The sequence below is a fragment of the Hirundo rustica genome, chromosome 3 (assembly GCF_015227805.2).
Source record: "Hirundo rustica isolate bHirRus1 chromosome 3, bHirRus1.pri.v3, whole genome shotgun sequence".
NCBI lineage: Eukaryota > Metazoa > Chordata > Aves > Passeriformes > Hirundinidae > Hirundo > Hirundo rustica.
In genome coordinates this window covers 42889588-42909395 of record NC_053452.1, presented here as the reverse complement: position 1 = coordinate 42909395, position 19808 = coordinate 42889588, and the positions used below count along the sequence as shown (strand labels likewise).

Sequence of the window (19808 nt, the reverse complement as noted above, 5' to 3'; positions counted from 1 at the left end):
AAGCTAAGCAGGGATCTGTTGTTTCAATTCAGTCAAGTGCATCCATTTAAGGCTTGCCTAAATTCCATCTGTTTAACATAAGGCAACACATACTCAAACACAAGCTTCTTTAACCAATCATCTCTTTTGCTTTAACATATTGGAAATATTCAAGGTAGACATTGCCGAGGATGTGACTTCTGGTACGCAAGCCAGGGCACTGCTAAGATTCTCTCAAAACAACATGTAACTTACAGCAGTGCATCTGCTATTAAAAAAATGGATTAAATTAAAAAAAAATAATAATGTATTTCATTCTACCAGCTGGGTAATTTTAATATTTATTAAGACAGTTCCCATAGTTGTATAAACAGGGTTTATTGTACATGTGGAGCTGAAGAAGGAAAGAGAAGTATATATTATATATATATGTACAGTGAGCCATTTTAATTAATAAATTTATTCTATCTTGCTTAATACTGGAAAGAGGGAATGTGTCTGGCATCAAAGAAATTTAAAACTGAAAAAATTTAAAAGCTAAAGTTCTGAAAATTATAAAAACCATGGTCTTATGGAAGGAACTTAAAACATATATACATGGCAATTTAAGTGGTTTATACACTGAGTGACACAGTTGCATTTGTCTTTAAACCAACTTACAGTTTTTCTATTAATAGAACTGGCATTAAAACTATTTAAAAGCTAGAATATAAATAAAAGTTGGAGGGGCTGCTCCAGGAACAGCCCAGTAAAGCAACTCACAGTAACTCAGTAGACATATTCAAGAATACAGTTCCCCTTGAGCATCAGGGAAGTAGGCACTAACTGGGAAATAGTCCAAGTCCTGGTGTTGCAGTTGCACTGGAAGTCCATTTCTTGTTACTGCTGTGCCATACACAATACCTTTTAAAATATACCCCTGATTTCTCTGAAATGTGTAGAAACTGTTACGTTGTCTTTCTGAATCCCTTTAAAATAGGATAGATGTTTTCAAATGCTTCATAGATTTCTGCTCGTACTTTAGCACCTGGAAGAAGAGAGGAGATTAACTTAGTTTGTACCTTTTGCCAGCTACTTAATTTTAGCTTTTAGAATGTGCATTTGAATGCAACTCTATATAAAACCTACATGTATGCATAAGTCCCTATTTTTACAATCCTTTTAAACACATTTCATAGAGAGCTTACATTACCAGCCTTCTCTGTTTAATCTGACAAGTGCTGAACTTTCACTAGCATCTCTGTGACAAAGTTATGTTGCAAATGGAATTTCATATACATGATTTCCACAGGAGATGCAACAACAAAGCACAGCCCTGTAGGCCGTTTGTGCAGAAAGGCCTAACTGGTGGAGCTTTATTTGAGAGTGTGAATATCAGGGGGAGAAAGGTCTGGGAATGGAGACCACTGCAGAGGACCTCATTTCCCCCCACTGCAGGGACATGATCCACCCTTTGTCTGTGGGTCTTGTGGGTTTTTTCTTCATAGTAACACACAGCAGGAGATGAAATGAACTGAGCAGATCGAGCATCCGAGGCTGAGGAGGTCCTAGAACTCAAGTATCTCCCCTTCTTTGGCTGCTCTACCACAGAGTATGGCAGCAGCCAGGAGCCAGGCTGCCAAAGAAACTAGCTCTGTCAAACATGCTCAGCCACAGAAACAGTCTTTCAGATTTTGCCAGAAAGTTCAGCTGCCTTCTTACAGCTTTTGAGCACCTGCATACTTGAGTTTATGATCATTATTCCTTTGATCTAGCCAAATGTGCTGTTGCTTTGTGCATTCTGATCTGTTAAGGAATATAGGGCAGGTAGCTCTGTGTGCAGTGGCAGTGCTGAGCTGCAGGCTGAGCTCTGGGTGCAGGACCCCCAGGCAAGAGGCCTGAACTGCTGAATTTTTGCATAACAAACCCTGATGGAGCCCTCAAGAAAACCTGGTCTGACTGTGTGAGTGGGGAGCGTGGGGAGTCAAGCAGGGAACCTGTTGGCTTTGCTGGAGCTGCCCACTGCAAAGAGGCTTTGGTCCTACTGCAGCTGGTGTGGCACTGACTGCCAGAGTGGCTGCTGGATGGCTGCACAGGGAAGTGTCCTTAACATCACCATGCATGGAATACTCTATTAAAACTCTCCTTTCTCAGCAGTGTCATCTCTAAAGGAAAAGTACCTGGCAGTTTACATATCCCTGTGTGTTCTCTATAATACAGTCTAAATCTCACCTCTTGCAGTAAGATACTTCTTCACTTACCAGTTAAAACCACTTTTCCAGAAACAAAAATAAGCAGAACAATTCTTGGCTTAATCATTCTGTAGATTAAGCCAGGAAACAACTCTGGCTCGTAGCTGCAAGAGAAGAGAGTGAGAATGTTTAAATGTGCTTGCAGACCCATGCTCCATCCTATCTTCTGGGCCCAGTCTAGGACTGGGCAGAGCAGATGTCGACTTCCCTGAAACTTGGGGAGGGTAGCAGGGAAGATAATTTTGACAGGTTCACATTGGGCAGCCTCAGTTACACCTGAGGCAGCGCAGAGATGGGAACAAAGATGCAGGCTTCCCTGCAGTGAAAGGGAATAATCCAAAGGGATGTCACTTTCTAAGATAGTATTCAACAAGAATGAAAGATAAGCAAGCCTTTTTTTACCTGCTGAACTGCTGGTGTGTGAGTACCAATCCTTCCAGTCTGATGGGAAATTTCACATCACAGCTGCCCACCATATTCTGAATTTTAAAATCCAAAAATTTTGCAGGAAAACCCAGTTTCTGAACAACTCTTGCGTACTTCCTTGCTGCCAATCTAGATTGCTCCTCACTGAAATGAGAACAGGATATCCGTATTACTTCCTCAGTTAAGTATTACTTCAAGCAAACAGCATTAAACCACAAATACCTAACTGGGGGAAAAGGTCTGTGTGGAGGTAGACGGGAGTTCACATGCAAAATTTTTACATCCAAAATTAACAACTAGCACTGACTGGTTTTCATGTTAATTTTGGTAAAAGGCTCCTGGACATCATTAGTGTTGCATTCACTGTTCATGAGACACAAAACAGTAAATTATAAATCCATACATTTTACATTTTTAAAACATTGACCAGAGTACCTCTAATGGGACATTAAAATTGTTACTTGAGTTTTCACTGCAGAACAACCTTGAACTACTATGGTTAGAAAATATATTTGTAAACAGCTGAGGATCTGTTTGTTCCTGATGCAGAGTAAGACAACTTGAATTTCAAGTGTCACCAGGCAGAGAAGTATTTCCCTGTACAGATCTATTCATTCATCTCTGCTCATTAGTTTACTTCTTCTGGATTCCTAGCAGGCTTCTTCAGAGCAGAAGTTCTCTCCTGCCCACCAGAGTTAAGCTTATGTTTGGTTTTCAATTCTTGTGCTTCACTGGTCACGTTAAGAACAGATCAGACTACAGGAACCAGATTTGGAGCTTTTGTCCTGTGATGAAGCTATTCAAATATAAAATCCTTCTGTCACCATCCTTACACTTTAAGCAGTTCCAATGCATAGCTGCTGAATTTTTAAAATTATTATAAAAAGCAGATAACTGCAAAGCAAAAAAATTGAATATAATAACCTCTGCAAACCAGTTTATCAGACTGAATGAAAGCGCTTCAGAAACAGAACTACCATTTCCCCATAACTTAGGAAGTCCCTTTAATCATAAACAGGCATTTTCTGTAGAAATGTGTACAATCCGAAGTAACTGTGAAGCAAGATTAGTTGTACCTGTACAACTTTGATGGGTATATATAAACAAGCATCATGGTACACAAGAAAAGACAGCCTGAATTAGTTTGCTTGTAATGCCTAAACATACCTTTTTGCTCCTGTGCACACCATTTTTCCAGAGCTGAATATCAGTGCAGTAGTACGTGGTTCTCTTATTCTCATAATAACAGCAGCAAAACGCTGAAGTGTGAGCATTGAGACTGTTAGTGATATACTGCTGTCATCATTACATTAAAACCAAATCTGCATTATCTAAGTAAGCAAGTTACACTGTAGTGCAAGGAAGACTAAGATCAAACATACTTACAGATCACTCAAAGTTTACTTCAAATGCTTAAACCATAAGTACATTCAGGCACACACAGGGAGAGCCAGGCATTCCTATTCATCTCTCATTACTACATATGCCACATACAAATGCTAACATTTGCATCAGAGCAATAGAAACAGTTTAAAAAACAAATTAAAAAAAATTCCTCCCTGTGTTGAAATTTTATTTCTTACAAGTAGGATGGAAGACTATCCAAAAAAATGGACAGTGTTACAATACCAGCAAACAGAACAGCTGGAGGTCAAAGTCCTGTGTAAACAGAATTCGCCTCAGCTACCACAGTAGCACACAGCAGCCCAATTAGCTGTAGCTTTTTATTCTAAGTAAGCATTTCCAAATATTCTTAAATTCCTTGAAACAAGAGATACTGGAAACTGATGTGGGCATACACACACACAAAACCCCTTGTTTGTTATATTTAACTTGGAACAGCTCACCCTGCAGTCCCATGAATTGTTATACTGACATAACCAAGGCGGTAGCGTGGGTTACCCAACCGCACATTTGTCAAAATATGACTTAAATAATACAGCCAAGCAACATCTTTCTTTGATAGATGAATGTACTGACTAAACGTCAGGAATGTGTTACATAACCCTTCTACCCCTCTGCCATGGAAAACAGTGTTTCATATTGATTATTCCAGCCTACAAGTTTTACACAGCCACCCACCTCCTACCTCAGGGGTTACCAAGGCATGCTCAAATTTTTGCTGCACTAATATCTTACTCACAATTATGTAACAGCATCACTGATATAAACTTACAGTAACAGTCACTTATATATGCCTGCATGCGTGCTTTAACCTTTGAGAGCAGAGTTCAGGTCAACTGAGGCAAAATACTATATGCTAAAACAAAAAAAAACCCCACACACCCCAGGAAAACTGAAGCCTTCCCAAGACAAGCCAGTTCAACTATGAGACATCTAAACTTTTATTAGTGTCCAGCTACTGTTGTTGCAAAGGTAATATTTTCTAGAGAAGTCACCCAAAAAGAAACATGAAGCAATAATGATTTTCTTGATTTAGTGCTCCAGGTCCTTTCCTGTTGTTCAGATTTCCCAAGCTAAAAACAAGCCACTTATTTAGAACCCCACTACTATTAAGAAGCAGCAGGCAACTTTGAAATCAATATACAAAAAAGTCGATTTAATTTTGCTCCATGTTAATGTTCCACCAAACTTAGCCATCAGAAGCAATGAGATGACAGAAGTATTGGAGGAGAACACGAGAGAACAGAGGGGAAGCGAGACTATGAAAAATTAGCAAATGCCCCGTGACCATAAGAATTCCAGAGGAGCAGCTAGGTGGAGGAAACCACAGCTCTGGCAGAAGCCCAGGATTCGAATTCTTCTTTCCTTTCTCCTTGTTGGGAGATAGGGAACAACACTTCATCATAAGACATTTCACAGTAATACGCAAAAAGAGCTCACTGAGCACTACAAACAAATAAGCCAGCATGAACAGCAGCAGAGGCCAGCTCTACCACAAAAAGCTTGGCCAGTGGTATTACACTGTTGGTGAGGTTTTTTCTAAATCCAGCAACTTACAACCTGGTGCGCATCACAGCTACCTCAGAATAAAAATGCTTTTTACAAATTTGAATGTCCTAAGTTTACTAAGATTTCCCTTTTAACTACATTATAACACTGCATACACAGCAGGTAGGTTTTTCAGTCTCTTGCAGCAGCCTGCAGCCACAACCTGTGCCTTTAATATATCTGTTACAGGATGAACTCTTAATACATTTCTCTTACCTTGGGATTATATTCAGCATTTCGGGCACGAAGTGCAATAGTTTTTAGGTCAAGTTTGCAACCAAGATTCACTGTGGACACAATATTCCTAAAGACAGATCAGAAAAATATATTAAAAACACAATAAGAAATTCATGTGTCTTCCCCATTTTTAACCAAGCCTAATCATTTTTTTTAAATTATTATTTTGTTTCTCCAAGAAAGTTTGAATGGCATCTTTCCTACTAACAGGAGCACTGAGCAGTGTTTTAGCTCAGGAACCTCGTTTTGTAGGGCAGATGCTCCTAAGGCATAATTGCTGATTCCTCCTTATCTGTCAGCTGTTATGAAAAGTGTCCCATGAGAAGAATCTGTTGGCAGGAAAAATTACTGATGCTGAGAGCCCTCACCACAATCAGGGAAGCTGCTGGAAACAGCAGAAAGTGAGACAGTACCATCTGAAATTTTCCTTGCAACGCCCTTCAAGGAGGAGGGTGCAGAACTAAGTGGGAACAACACAGGAGGTAAATGTATTGCCAGGAGAAGGGATAGCAGGTCTCCATGAGGTTTAAAAAAGTTATAGATAAAAAAAATTGTTTTCTGGGAAAACCCTGAAATTTAAAAGTCCTCAGTGAGGGGAAAAAAAAAATAAGAAAAATATGAGAAACTACTCTTTCAATTCATGGTATTAACCATTTCTCTCTGTCCCTTCCATAAATTTCTGAAACAACCTCTTTAAAAGTGAAGTTCACTGAAAATACTTCCATACCTAAACTTATAACTAATTCTAGGGTTTTTTCCCTTCTCACAAACTCACTGTTAGCCATGCATTGGAAAAGGGAACATCATGAGCTCCTAAAGTGCAAGGAGTTAAAAATGACAATGGTATTAAATGAAGACACATATAACCCTCCACTGGTATGCTCCAAAGATATACCGTCGACAAATCACTAAGAAACTGTTTATATTACTAAGCGGTTTAGTAATGAAGCTAAGCTAAAAATAAAAGTAAAAATTACTCATATTGCAACAGGAGGCTCATAAATCCTCAGGATCTCCCTTCCCACCAAAATGCAGTACCTAATTCCTGACGTGACTTTGGTCCTAAGTCTTTAAGGGCTGTCTGAGAAAGGACATGATGCACTAACACACGGGGCACTCACTGTAGTTGTGGCACTATGCCAGAGCTCTCTGATGCCGGTGTAGCAGGAGTTATGGGAGTCATTGGAGTCATTGGAGAGGGGTACAGAGGGGTGGTTCCTGGTAAAGGGGCTGTGGTAAGAGTCTGTGAATGGAAGAGCTGGGGGGTTTGACCAGATGTTCCCTGTGTCGCTTGCTGTGACGTGGATTGCTGTGCTGCTTGCTGCTGCTGCTGCTGCCGCTGCTGCTCCTCCAGTATGGACAGACTGTTGGTGCTCTGGACAGGCTGTGGCGTCAGTCCTGTGCCATATGGCATCATTGGGCTGAATATTGGAATTCCTGGAGTCATTGCACCCTACAGAAGAAAACATGACACAAAAACCACAGACCATGATGACTTCATTTTGTTTTTAAGAGACAAAGTTTTCAGGAGTAGTCTAAAAATAAATCTATGTTAGGTGAGTGGCTCATATCAAACCTGAAGCATACAACAGTAAATTGTTAAAACCAGAAAATCCTTGGAAATGCAGCTGTTCTACAGAATAAAGTACAACCCAAAGCAATCTAGGGACATTGACATGCTTCTCACACTACCTTGCAAGCCATGTCTCGACTTTGAGCCACAATTTAACTTGAAATTGTCTGAAACCAACTGTGCTTGCTGTACCCAATGCACTCACAGCCCAGCAACAATCCGTTATCTACACAGTTTAAGGAGAAACCACCAAAATTAAATTAATCTTTCCAACTTGTCAGTCATGTTTCAACTTAAGAGGAACCCTGTTAAGAAATCCCACATATATCCTTACACTCTGGGTATAAGAAACCACAGTGTTTCTTATACTTCTGGATATAGACATCAATGGTTTCAAAATTCTGCTTTATACTAGTATTATTCGATACCTAGCAGAATTTTTCAGACCTGCAAACAAAAAAATGTGAACCTAGAAAGAGAAAACACGTTCATAAAGGAAATTCAGATCATAGTTGCATCTTAACTTGTTTTTACCTGAGGGGAGGCTAAGCCTTGAGCATAGGGTGGCAAACTGTTGTTCTGATCCATGATTCCAGTTATTTCTTTGGTGAGGCCAGAAGTGTTTCCTTCAATTAATTTAAATAAACTTCAAATCCTAGAGGTTTTTTAACCATTTAAAACATTCCAGTGAAGTAGCTTTTAAAGCCAAGCTGAAAGTGTTAGGAAAACATCAGCTTCAGAGGAATATGTTATGAGTCTAAAACACTAACCAAAGCCTGGAAAGAAAAAAGAAGTAATATCTTGAGAATAATATCTAAACACAAACCCAAAGCAAACCTACCAGCTGCTGACTCAGATAAGAGACACCCACGTAGAAATACATACAAGAACATTCACGCGTACGCACACACGCATGCACAATCCATAAAAATAACCTTTTCCAGACACACTCCATAGAAACTTTGCAGTATGATTCTGCTGAAGTCCCTGGCAGGTTACCTGACTCACATGGGCAGGCCTCTGTTAAACCAAACCCTCCTGCACAAACAGCTCAAGCTGTAGATGTTCACTCTACTCCAAGCTTCGCTTTAGCTGCAAAAGCACTGATGTTTTTAGAATTTAATTCCCCTGACCACTACCTGAGAAGCTTACTGACACATTGCTTGTAAGTCTCTTCCTGGCCGTTTTAAGGTTTGGGCTTCCAAAGATTACTTTTTTCTTTTATGAGAAAAGCATCACTGCTCAAATCAGAGCTAGGAAAACCTCTTCCATCCAATTCCATAAAATAAAACACTAACAGATTTCAAACTGTAATGACATGCATTTCATGGGGAAAAAAGAAATATGCAAAAACTAATTTCCAGTATACAAGTGAAACATACAACGATTTTCTTTTATTTTTTAACTATACTTCTCTTGCTGTGTTACGGAAATAAAAATCAGGAGTGGAGGATTTAAGTGTTATGACGCCAATGATATAAAATATTATCCCATTAATTTGTAAGTTTCTAAATTATTGCTGAGAAATACTCAAGGTCATTATCAGGCCAGAGGTAGGCCACCTCAAAATTTGGAGACAGCCTACTCAGCCTCTCTTTTTTTTTTTTTAAGATATAAGAGCTCAGAATTCCAGTAATATTTATATTTCAGCTAAAAAGGCCTGCTTCTTCCCACCAATGACCATAAGATATTATCATCTTTACCCTCACCAAAGGTATCAAGCAGAACACCCAGGTTTTACAACGCGGGTATATTAGAAGCCTAAAAATTATCCTGGAAGAAAGAAAGTCAACTCCTCGACAGCCGAGCTATTTAGCAAGAAGGCTGGACGGATACCAGGCCTGCCAAAACCTGTAGCCAGGGCACCGTCTAGGCGGAGGTCCCTGTCGTATCCACTTCACGCGGCTCGCTCGGATCTCCACTTAAAAACGTCGGGCGACGTTTTGCTCGAGGGAACAGAGTCCAGAAGCGGGAGACAGCCCGGAGGAGGCCCCGGCCCACCCCCGAGGCCCCTTTCGGGCTCCCCACCGGCCACAGCCGCGCCCGGCGTGCGCCCACAGCCTGCCCGCGCCCCCCAGCCCTCCCCGTTCCCCATCCGACACCGGCCCCGGCCCCGCGCAGCCCCCGCCCGCCCTCGCAGGGTCCCGCCGCTGCCCGCGCCCATCCCGCGGCCGCCGCTGGCCCCCGAGCCGCGGCGGGGGAGAGGAAGGCGGCCGCCGCCTGCGAGCCGCGGGAGTCCCGCCGCGCCTCAGGCCGCCCCGGAGGTACGGAGCGAGCCCGGCCCGCGGACCGTCCCCGCCCGCCAGGCCCGGCCCGGCCCGCACCATCGCGGCCCCACCGGCCCGTCCGTGGGCAGGGGGCGAGCGGCGGCCGCGGGGCAGCGGCGGGCACTCGGTACCGGGCACTCGGTACCGGGCGCTCGGTACCTGGCGCTCGCTCCGCTCCCGCCGCGCTCAGCGCCCGCCGGAGCCCGGCCGCGCCCCGCCCCCGCGCCACCGGCGCGCCCGGCGCGTCACTTCCCGCCGCCAGCCGGACTGGAGCCTTCGCGGGGAGGAACCTTCCGAAATCAAAGCGGGACAGCGCTGGGTCCTGCACCCGGAGAGGCGTTAGCGCCGGCACCAGCACCAGCACAGGCTGGCAGCCAACCTGCTGGGGAGCAGCACTGCGGAGAAGGACCTGGGGGTCCTGGTGTGAGAAATCAGATTGTGATTTGTGTCAATCAGATAGCACCCACCTATGGTGTGTGTGTTTGTGAGCCATGTGGACAGAGACCGTGGGATTATTATAAAGAAGAGTTTTAAAATTTAGCTGAGTAAGGCATGGAAGTGGGGTTTAGCAAGGCAACTATAAAACAGTAGGCTTTTAGCTAACATTTTGTTTTAACGATAAAATTGTAACTGTTTGCAAGTAATTAATATAAGCTTTAAACTACTTTGTAGTATAAGTTTAAAAATATTCTTTATACAAGTTATAAATTGTCTTTTTGAGTATGGAAGAATTTGTAATCACTTAACAAGGGGAAGTAAAACCAGCATGAGCTGAAGAGACTCCTATAAAAACATCTTTAACGTGCTGACTTTGGGTTTTGTAATACCTGAGGAAGGGGGCCCTACAAAAGACATTTATTGAGACATGCTAGGAGACTGGCAAAATGTATGCTGACTAACAGAATATATATGCTTGTTTAAGCAAACTGTATAACCAAAAATAATGCTAATGGAAAAAGACATTTTAAACAAAGAAGAATAGGAGGCTGGAGAGACATCAGAAGACCATCTTGGACCACCTCTCTGACAGATCTTTGAAAACCACAACTGCTGATCATGAAGAAAAGCAAGTAGAAAATAACTAAAAATTTGGGGAAGTGAAGTGCCTAGAATGGTATAAGAGACTTCTGCTCGAGAACTGAATTTGTGCGTTGCTTGGGGCAGAGACTCCACAACATACTCAGCGCTGTTATTGCTCACACTTATATCAAACAAATTAATAAATTGGCTATATTGCTTGATTTATTGGCAAGTCTAGCTTTTCATTTGTAACACTGGTGAACAACAGGCTGTCCATGAGCCAGCAGTGCCCTTGTGGCCAAGAAGGCCACTGCTATCCTGGGGTGCATTAGGACGACCATTGCCAGAATATTGATCCTGCCCCGCTACTCAGCCCTGGTGAGGCACATCTGGAGTGCTCTGGGCTTCTCTGGACAGGAGAGACATGGAGCTCCAGGAGCAGATGCAGCAGAGGGCTACAGAGATGATTAAGGGACTGGAGCATCTGCTCACGAGAAAAGGCTGAGGGACCTGGGCCAGTTCAGCCTCGAGAAGAGATGACTGAGAGGAGACCTCATTAATGTGTATAAATATTTAAAGGGTGGGTGTGAAGAGGATTCAGCCAGGCTCTTCTCAGTGGGGCCAAGCAATAGGACGTGAGGCAACAGACAGAAACTGATACATGGGAAATTCCACCTGAATATGAGGAAGAACTTCTCTGTGCAGGTGACTGAGCACTGGAACTGCAGGTGACAGACTGGAACAACCAACAGAGATTGGGGTCTCCCTCACTGGAGATGTTCAAGAACCACCTGGACAGAATCCTGTGCCAGGTGCTCTAGGATGACCCTGCTTGAGCAGAAAGGTTGCCCCAGAAGACCCGCTGTGGTCCCTTCCAGATCCTGTGAATCTCTGGGAGTCCCTGACAGTGCAGCAGGCCCTCACAGAGGCTGTGGCTCCTCACAGTGGAGCTGTACAGAGCTCCACACCGCTGTGTGCACAGTGCCCATGGAGACTGCAGCCACCACAGCTGTGCTTCCCAAGCAGGGCAACACACTTCTCAGGAGCACCATGTGTTCCCTGGATCTCACTGTCCCTGCCCTGTCTTTCTCCCCTAGTACCATTTCAAAGTGCTGTCCCAGCCCTTCCTACTTGTTTCCACTCGTGCCGTGGTTCCTGGCACCACACCCCATAGCGCACCTCGAGGACCTGGTGAGTCCCCATCTGGAGTACTGTGTCCAGCTCAAGAAAGACCTGGACCTATTTGGAAAAGAGGAGGGCCACCAAGATGCTTAGAGGGGTGAAGCGCCTCTTGTACGAGGAAAGACTGAGATGATTTTGATTATGCAGCCTGTATAAGAGCAGGCTTCAGGGTGGAGCCTCCTACTGGAAAGGTGGAGAGGGATTTTTCACACGACCATGTAGGGACAGGACAAGGGGCAATGGCCTCAAACTGAAAGACAGACAGTTTAGATTAGGTAATTAGGAGGAAGTTATTTGCTGTGAGGGTGGTGCGATACTGGCACAGGCTGCCCAGGGAAGCTGTGGATGCCCCACCCCTGGAAGTGTTCAAGGCCAAGCAGGATGGAGCTCTGAGCAACTCGGTCTAGTGAAAGGTGTCCCTACCCGTGACAGGACCAGATGATCTTTAAGGTCCCTTCCAACTCTTCACAGCGGTCCCAAAGGCAATCTCCCCTCCAGAGCAGGAGCCACCCTGCTGCCCGCCCGCCGGAACACGAGGGGTGTGTGGCGGCCTCACCACAGCTCCTGACCAGCCTGCGTGTTCCCGGGAGCGGGCACGCAGGTGACAGGGCGGCGCTCGGACGAGAGCCGAAGCCGCCCGGGGCCCGGGCACACACCTTGCGCGGGCGGGGCCCGGGCGGGCTCGGCTCCACCGCGGCGCCGCCGCCCTCCCGCCAGGCCACGGCGCTCGGCGCCCGGCAGAGCGGCCGAGGGGAGGCGGCGCTGCCCTCCCAGAGCGGCCCCGCTTCCGCCTCCGGTGCCGCCATTTCGCCGTGAGACAGCAGCGATCGCGCCGCGGCGATGCTGTCCACCGCGGGATACGGATACGGGCCCTCCCGGCCCGAGACGGGCTACGGGCTGGAGGCGCCCGTGCAGCAGTACCGCTTCTCGCCATACACCTTCAACGGAGGGTGAGGGGCCCGGGCAGGCAGCGGGCGGGACGGGGCGCCCTCGGCACGGGGCCCAGGGGAGAGCGGCGCCGGGGCTGGGCTGCCTCGCCTTACTCCTGCCTCCCCTCGGTGCTCAGCGCGGGTCTGTCGTCTCCTCTTTGTAGGGAAAGAGCGGCAGCACAAGGAGGAGCTGGGCTCGGGCTTGCCTTGAGGCCTTGCAGCCTTTCAGGGTGTTCTTGCCTGTCCGTGTGGCTCTTGGAACACGAGGGCTCCCTAAACTTCTGCTGGTCTTAAAGTACGCATCTTTTGTTCCCCGCAGGGTTGCTCCTTTATAGTGGCTTAGGAAACCCAGGTAATGGCCCTTTTACAGAATCACAGAGTTGTTAGGGGTGGACAGGAGCTCTGGAGATCATCCAGGCCAACCCCCCTGCCAAGGCAAGGTCACCTCGAGCAGGTGACACCAGGACGCGTCCAGGTGCGTTTTGAATGTCTTCAGAGAGGGAGACTCCACGAGCTCCCTGGGCAGCCTGTTCCAGTGCTCTGCCACCCTCAGCGTGAAGAAGTGCTGAGGTGGAAGCTCTTGTGTTTTAGTGTATGGTCATTGCTCTTTACCTTGTTGCTAGTGAACGTGTTACTGGGTTGAATGCTGCCTTACTGTAACTGTTAAAAGGCAGGTGGTGTTCTACACACCTGAGTTGGTGGCATGGTTTTTTTTTCTTATGGTGACTACTGGTTTTTAAAGGGCATCTCTTTGTTACTTAATGGTAGTACACCTGTGTTGTGTTGATCACAAAACTAGTTAGGAAGTAATAACACCAGATTTTAAAAGTGACGTTTATTTAAGTGTAGTGATACTGTTGCTCTGTACTTTGCTTGTTTTAGAAGGATGAGCCGTTACCAGGCATATAAAATACCTCGTCCATTGAGTCTGGTTCTTGCCTGGTGTAGTCTCTGTTTTACCAAGTTTCCATACAGTTTAAATCAGAGTAGAGGGTCACACGCATACATTTTCTTCAGTCTGTCTAGTGTCTTCTTCCTTTGGTGTTGAGTGGAGATGTGCATAGTGGGAAACATGGGAAGGAATGTAAGATGCTTGACAAAATGTGGGTCTGGATGTAGAATTACTGTCTCGTTTGTTTGTGTGTTGCCTAAGAAAATACTTGTGCTGAGGGTCATGATTTATCAATCCTCTTTTTTTAAGGACTGTGCTGGCAATTGCTGGAGAAGACTTTAGTATTGTTGCCTCTGACACGCGTCTGAGTGAAGGCTATTCAATTCACTCCCGGGACAGTCCAAAATGCTACAAGCTGTAAGTACAGAGCTGCAAGGATTGAAAAAGATGAAGGATCTTTTGTATTGCTGGCCGTGTCACCTGCCTCCTGCTTTAAGCAAGAATTCTTAGAAGAAAAGGAGCAGTAACAAAGTGGATTTTGGAGTTCATTGTGACCTTTGCTGTAATGCAGGATGTGATGTGATGTTGTAAATACAGCCAGATATCTTGTTTCATGCTCTTGAAGTGAGAACAGAACATTTTTAGCATGATACAAACCTGAACGCCGGGGGTTTTGGTTGGGTAATCAGCAGAGTTTTTAACTTGGCTGTAGCGAAACTTAATTCTGTGATAACTCATTCTGCTTCATCAGGAGATCTGTTGATGGTACACAAGTGTGCTCGCTGCTGCCAGTTGTACTGTATCTCTCTTCACTTTATAGAGGTGTTTGTTTTAGGAGAGGTAAACCTATCAGTAGTTCCATAGTTGAACTTTCTATGCCCATTTTATGCTTAATTTGAGTCACCTGGGTAGTATCTCCTTGGTTTACAGCTACATGTTATTTATGTTTATTTTACTGCAGCAAGTGCTTGCCTCATAGGCTGTCATCAACTAGGTAAACATTTTTCTTCTTTTGGGCTGTTGTTTCTTTTTCTAAACTGATGACATGAAATCAAAATAACTTTGGTTTCTGCTGGCTAACTTGTTACTACTAGGTGTTTGACTCTGATACTGTCCAGATGGAGATTAGTCTGGTACAGTATGCATACTGCACACGGTGGCTTTGTGTAGTTCTAGTGACAGGCTGAGAGAAGATTTTAAGATGTTTTCTGAATGACTGCTTTGGGTTGGTCTCTGTGTGTTAATGTTTCTATATTCTTCTGTATCCTAGAATTAAAATTTCAAGTGTGTGTTCCCGTGGTTAGGGTTCATAAACATTTCAGAACTGAGCAGAGAGCTAAGCTTCTGTAGTGCACCTGCAGCCAGATGACTTCTGTTTGTGCTGCCGCAGAAGCCACTCAAGCCGTGCATGTCAGGTAACCGTTGTGCAAGCTTAATGCAGCCCTCTGGTCTGGTGGAGTAAAAACTGGACTGAGTGATAGGATCTTTGGCTACTCAGTGTAAAACAACAGATCTCTAGCAAGACTGAATTGCTACAGCTGGAGTCAGGGGTGCATTAAAAAATGGAGAATTTCTTTTTGTCAGTCCTGACAGCTGAAGAAATAAGTGGGTTGAAGAAAGACATCTGCCTGGTCCTGTGTTTATTGAGTCCTCTCCAAGATGTAGGTTGCAGGTGCCTTTCGTACACTACAGATCTGTTACTACCTTTTAGACAACTGTTTTTGGCAGCACTAGAAAAACTGAAAAGACATTTGGTATTTTCATAATAACCCACTGTGTACAAAATTGCTGTAGTTCATGCTACATCTAAAATTGCAACAAAATTTTACGTTTTTCAGAACAGAACGAACGGTCATTGGATGCACTGGTTTCCATGGGGACTGCCTTACCCTTACTAAAATTATTGAAGCCAGATTAAAGGTAACTATGCATCTTACTATATTTAAAAACTTAGATTCTTAATATTACGCTTGAGACAGATAATATGTGTTTTAAATATAACTTCTTCTGTTTTTATTCAAGTGTTTGTATCATAGCTGTTCTGCTAGTGAAAGACCTGGCAAGGAAAATTGGTGCTGTGTTCTTATTAAGTGTGGCACTACACATTTATAGAATGGAAGAACTGGAGAGGATATTGTTAATGAGGCAACACCTATCAATTACAAAACTTTGAAGATATGTTTATCTTCAGCTTGTATAAAGGCTTTACTCTTAGACCAACATGTTTTCACTAACTGTGCTGATTAATAATTTTGCTTAGCTTCAGATTCTTCTGTAGTGAGGTTCCATAAAATGTAATTCTGATTGAATGTCAGCTTTAGTGTTTGACTTTCTTCTTGGCAGATGTACAAGCATTCCAACAACAAGACCATGACTACAGGGGCTATTGCAGCGATGCTGTCTACAATCCTGTATTCCCGACGTTTCTTTCCCTACTACGTTTACAATATAATCGGTGGACTTGATGAAGAAGGTAAGACTTGAAACACAAAAAGAGGGGGGAAAAAAAGAAAGAGGCTGCATTTCTGTGTGTGGATAGCTATCCCTTTACATCTCAGGTGTCCTGATTGAAAAACAAAGTTATGTTCCTATTCCTAACACCTGCCTTTAGGCATTGTGGTACTTACACAGACCAAATACATATTTCGTATCTGGCTTGTTTCCTAGGTTTTGTTATTCACTTGATTTTTCATTTCTGAAGGTCTGAAAGTCTAAAAGCTCTGTTAAAATTATTTGATTACAAATAAAATCTCTGAAGTGAAATAATTCATACTTTAGACTGGAAAATTTTAGAACTGTTTTGCTGGATTTTTTAATTGCAGCTTTAAAGTAGATTTCGCCAGTAAAGGTGTGTATTTCACTGAGACCTGTGAATGTGGTAAACACTATTTAATATGAAGACTTACTCCAGAGACAGGCTTTTACAAAGTTATTTCTGAATGTTAACTAACCTGATGAAAGTCATGACTTCTACACAGAAGCTGTAGTTTAATGTACAGCCCTTCCAGAACTTACTGGGCTCCTGTCTAGTGATTTGGTTGAGTTACTGAAATACTATGTTCTCTGGCTTTGAGAAGGAGCTCAGCGGTGGTCTTGTTAGGATAATTTTAGCCATTCCCTGCAGTTTGTTTTTCCCATTAAGTTATACTGCTTTTCCAGTCTTGCTAAGACCTGTCTGTGATTTGTGGGATCTGGCAGGGGATTAGTCTGCCCCACATAATGGTAAATCTTGGATTATAAGGCTGCTGTAGCAGGTGATAAGAATCAGAGTGCAGGTTTGCTTGCATGGACTAAATCTGGGTCCAGCAAGACTGATTTTTGATTTGGCTGGCTTTCTCAGGGCTGTTCAGCTCCTGTGCTCTGCTGCCAAGACACTGGCCAGTAAATTGAATCGGGTGCAGCCTGTCTGAACAGAAGGGCTGGGCTTGGCTAGCTGCTGCATTCTGACTGGCATGTCCTCATCAAACCCCAGTGCCTGAGAGCTGCAGTGTGTCTGTATCTCTGATGGTGCAAGCCATAAACTTTGCATCACCTGGTTTGGCTTCAGAGAGGAGTGTGCAAGAGTATCATCCCTGATTCTGGGAGTGCAATGCAGAGGCATCCAAGCATGCTTTCTGGAGGTAATTCAAGAAATGCATCATTCAGGAGCAATGTCTGAGCTGCTTGTTTGTGTTAGCCTTGGAACCCCTGGGGCTCTTGGTGCAGCGCTACACTCTAGCACATTTTTCTGCTTTGATTATTCTGCATCAGCACTTTTTCTGTCGTAAGTACCGTAAGAAACATCTGTTGAAGCATGCTTGTGGCTTAACATAAAGAAAATAACTTTGGGTATTGTGCCAGGCCACAGCCATAGCGAGTCTTCTGTAAAAACCATCACGTGAACGGTGTTGTTTGGTAAAGGTTTCCTGGGAACTGCAGTGTTCCAGACACTGCTTATCCACAGAGCTGGTTTTGTTGAAAATGCTTGTCAGTATTGAGTATCTTCCTGAATTGTGATTATGTACTAGTTTTTTTCTTTTTCAGGGAAGGGAGCAGTTTATAGCTTTGATCCAGTGGGCTCCTATGAGAGAGATTGTTTCAAAGCAGGTGGATCAGCAAGTGCCATGTTGCAGCCTTTGCTGGATAACCAGGTAAAATAGCTTGTTGGGTTTTGTTTTGGTTTTTTCCTTATCTCAGTAAACATTTGTGGCAGTCAAATTAATGTAGATTTACTTCTGGAGAATAATACTTTCGAGAGAAGTTTTAAATCTGTTAGCCGGGTAGGATCTGGCAATCCATACATTTATAAATTATGTCACTTTGCTTTCTCAGGAGAAATCAAAATTTTGCTTTGGGATCTGTTCAGGTTTTTAATACATTATTAATAGTGCAGTGCCTGTTTAAAAGACAGAAATGTTTGAATTGGGGAGTTATGTTTATCCTAGAAGTTGTTTGGAGGATTTTTTTTCTCTGTTTTGGGAGTTTTTTCTTGGCTGATAACATAAATATGCCTATTCCTTAGTAGGAAATAATAACAAATTAAGAAGATATAATTAATACATACATTTTATCATTTAACATACCCTTGTTTAAATCTTCAGTTTTGTACAACTCAGATACCATTTTTCAGTAAGAGTGAAACTTATTCAGCTAGATCTGAAATTGTTAAAGAATGTTTTCGTATTTAGTTGACGCCGTTGATGATTAAATGGGAGAAATACCAAAGCATGTTTTACTCATTCTAATTTTTTTAAATTAGTGTTGGTATTTAGTCACTTGAACCTGATGTCAACACAACTTTTGTGCTTAGAAAAGTAGTAAGCATTCCTGACTCTTAGCAGATGAGAAAGGAACAGAATATTTCCTTTTTTTAAAAAACTTTATTAACTGAAGAAAATACGTTTTGCAAAAATCAAGTTGTCATAAGTAATTTTTTATTGCTTATGGGTTTCAGGCCAAACATGGGACTCTTCTCCTTTACCTGTTCTGGTGGTTAAGCTGACACTTATATTTATGAGCTAACTTAGGCTATTTAGTAGGACCAGATATGCTCCAGTATAGACTTAGTTTTGAAGTCTAGGTATCTTAGGGAATATTTGCTTTTAAGATATGCTCCTAACTGCAAGTGACCAGAGGCTTGTGTGCAATTCTGGTACTGCCAACCTTGTGAGAAGTTTGTGAAGAATTAGATCAGATCCAAACGTTCATTGTGATCTTGCATGAATGTGATCTTGCTGAATGGTCAGGAGGAGCTATGCTGGCTTTATGTTGGATCTGCTTCTAGTTAGTTTTCTAATAGTATTGGTATTGGCAAAGCTTTCAACTATAAACTGTGTGGAGGAATACTTTTTCAGCTTTGGGGTTTTTAAAATAGACAAGCTATTTCTTCTTTTTAATTCATCTAAATCTGTTCATTCTAGTGCAGAGACAAACATTTTTCATAAGATGGATAAAATGCATTTTCATATTTTCTTAGATTGGCTTCAAGAACATGCAAAATGTGGAACATGTACCTCTGACCCTGGAAAAGGCTTTGCAGCTGGTTAAGGATGTCTTCATTTCTGCTGCTGAGAGAGATGTGTACACTGGGGATGCACTAAAGATTTGCATTGTCACAAAAGATGGAATTAAAGAGGAAACTATCCAGTTACGAAAAGACTAATTCTGTTTGTGTGTAAGCAAGTTGTCCGTGATGTACAATTTACCTGTGTTATGGAGACATTTGTCTTAATAAATTTTTTTTCCAGAAGTTCAACTACTGTGGTGCTGAGTATTTTGTCTTTGTTAGAAATTGTGTTTTTTAGAAACCAGAGCAGTTTGTGATAAGAAAGCAGCTAAAAGTTACAAGTCAGTTTCCTTCCTCTCATCTTAATCTTAATCGATCAGTCTGATTCTAATGCAAGTTTCATCCCTTTCTCACAATCCCTTATGCTGCAATATGGGGGAGTATTAAAATTTAGGGTCACAGACTATTCTGATAATTCTTTCAGTCCAGCCTTGGTTCAGCGAGTAAAACATTTGCTCTGTTCATGCTGTCTTCTCTGCGCTTCATAGCTTGCTTCTCCTGTCTTCTCTGTTATTTCTCTGACATGCTGTCCTGGCATTTGAGTTTGTGTGCTTATTTGCGAAGGCCCTATGGAT

At 43.2% G+C, this 19808-nt stretch overlaps 2 protein-coding genes across 2 annotated transcripts; one reads left to right on the top strand and one right to left on the bottom strand.

Moving 5' to 3' along the window:
- Window positions 1-341: 341 nt before the first annotated feature.
- TBP (TATA-box binding protein) lies at window positions 342-9886 on the bottom strand. Its single transcript, XM_040058796.1, has 8 exons — window positions 9825-9886; window positions 7933-8174; window positions 6947-7278; window positions 5805-5892; window positions 3804-3895; window positions 2613-2780; window positions 2220-2314; window positions 342-1006 (listed from the first exon to the last, which is right to left on the bottom strand). The coding sequence occupies exons 2-8, from the start codon at window positions 7984-7986 to the stop codon at window positions 927-929; spliced, it is 909 nt and encodes a 302-aa protein (XP_039914730.1). The 5' UTR covers window positions 7987-8174; window positions 9825-9886; the 3' UTR covers window positions 342-926.
- Window positions 9887-12649: 2763 nt separating this feature from the next.
- PSMB1 (proteasome 20S subunit beta 1) lies at window positions 12650-19422 on the top strand. The gene is made up of 6 exons (XM_040059590.1): window positions 12650-12817; window positions 13998-14105; window positions 15527-15608; window positions 16032-16161; window positions 17712-17818; window positions 19144-19422. Exons 1-6 carry the CDS (start codon window positions 12708-12710, stop codon window positions 19327-19329), a joined length of 723 nt encoding a protein of 240 aa, XP_039915524.1. The 5' UTR covers window positions 12650-12707; the 3' UTR covers window positions 19330-19422.
- Window positions 19423-19808: the final 386 nt, after the last annotated feature.

Excerpts from the sequence above, each read along its gene's own strand:
- TBP (XM_040058796.1), bottom strand. The coding sequence starts at position 7,986 with ATGGATCAGAACAACAGTTTGCCACCCTATGCTCAAGGCTTAGCCTCC. Across the intron at positions 7,279-7,932 it reads AAGGCTTAGCCTCCCCTCAG|GGTGCAATGACTCCAGGAAT; the intron begins GTAAAAACAAGT and ends TTTCTTCTGTAG. Across the intron at positions 2,315-2,612 it reads ACACACCAGCAGTTCAGCAG|CTACGAGCCAGAGTTGTTTC; the intron begins GTAAAAAAAGGC and ends CTTCTCTTGCAG.
- PSMB1 (XM_040059590.1), top strand. The coding sequence starts at position 12,708 with ATGCTGTCCACCGCGGGATACGGATACGGGCCCTCCCGGCCCGAGACG. Across the intron at positions 15,609-16,031 it reads TTATTGAAGCCAGATTAAAG|ATGTACAAGCATTCCAACAA; the intron begins GTAACTATGCAT and ends TCTTCTTGGCAG. Across the intron at positions 16,162-17,711 it reads CGGTGGACTTGATGAAGAAG|GGAAGGGAGCAGTTTATAGC; the intron begins GTAAGACTTGAA and ends TTTCTTTTTCAG.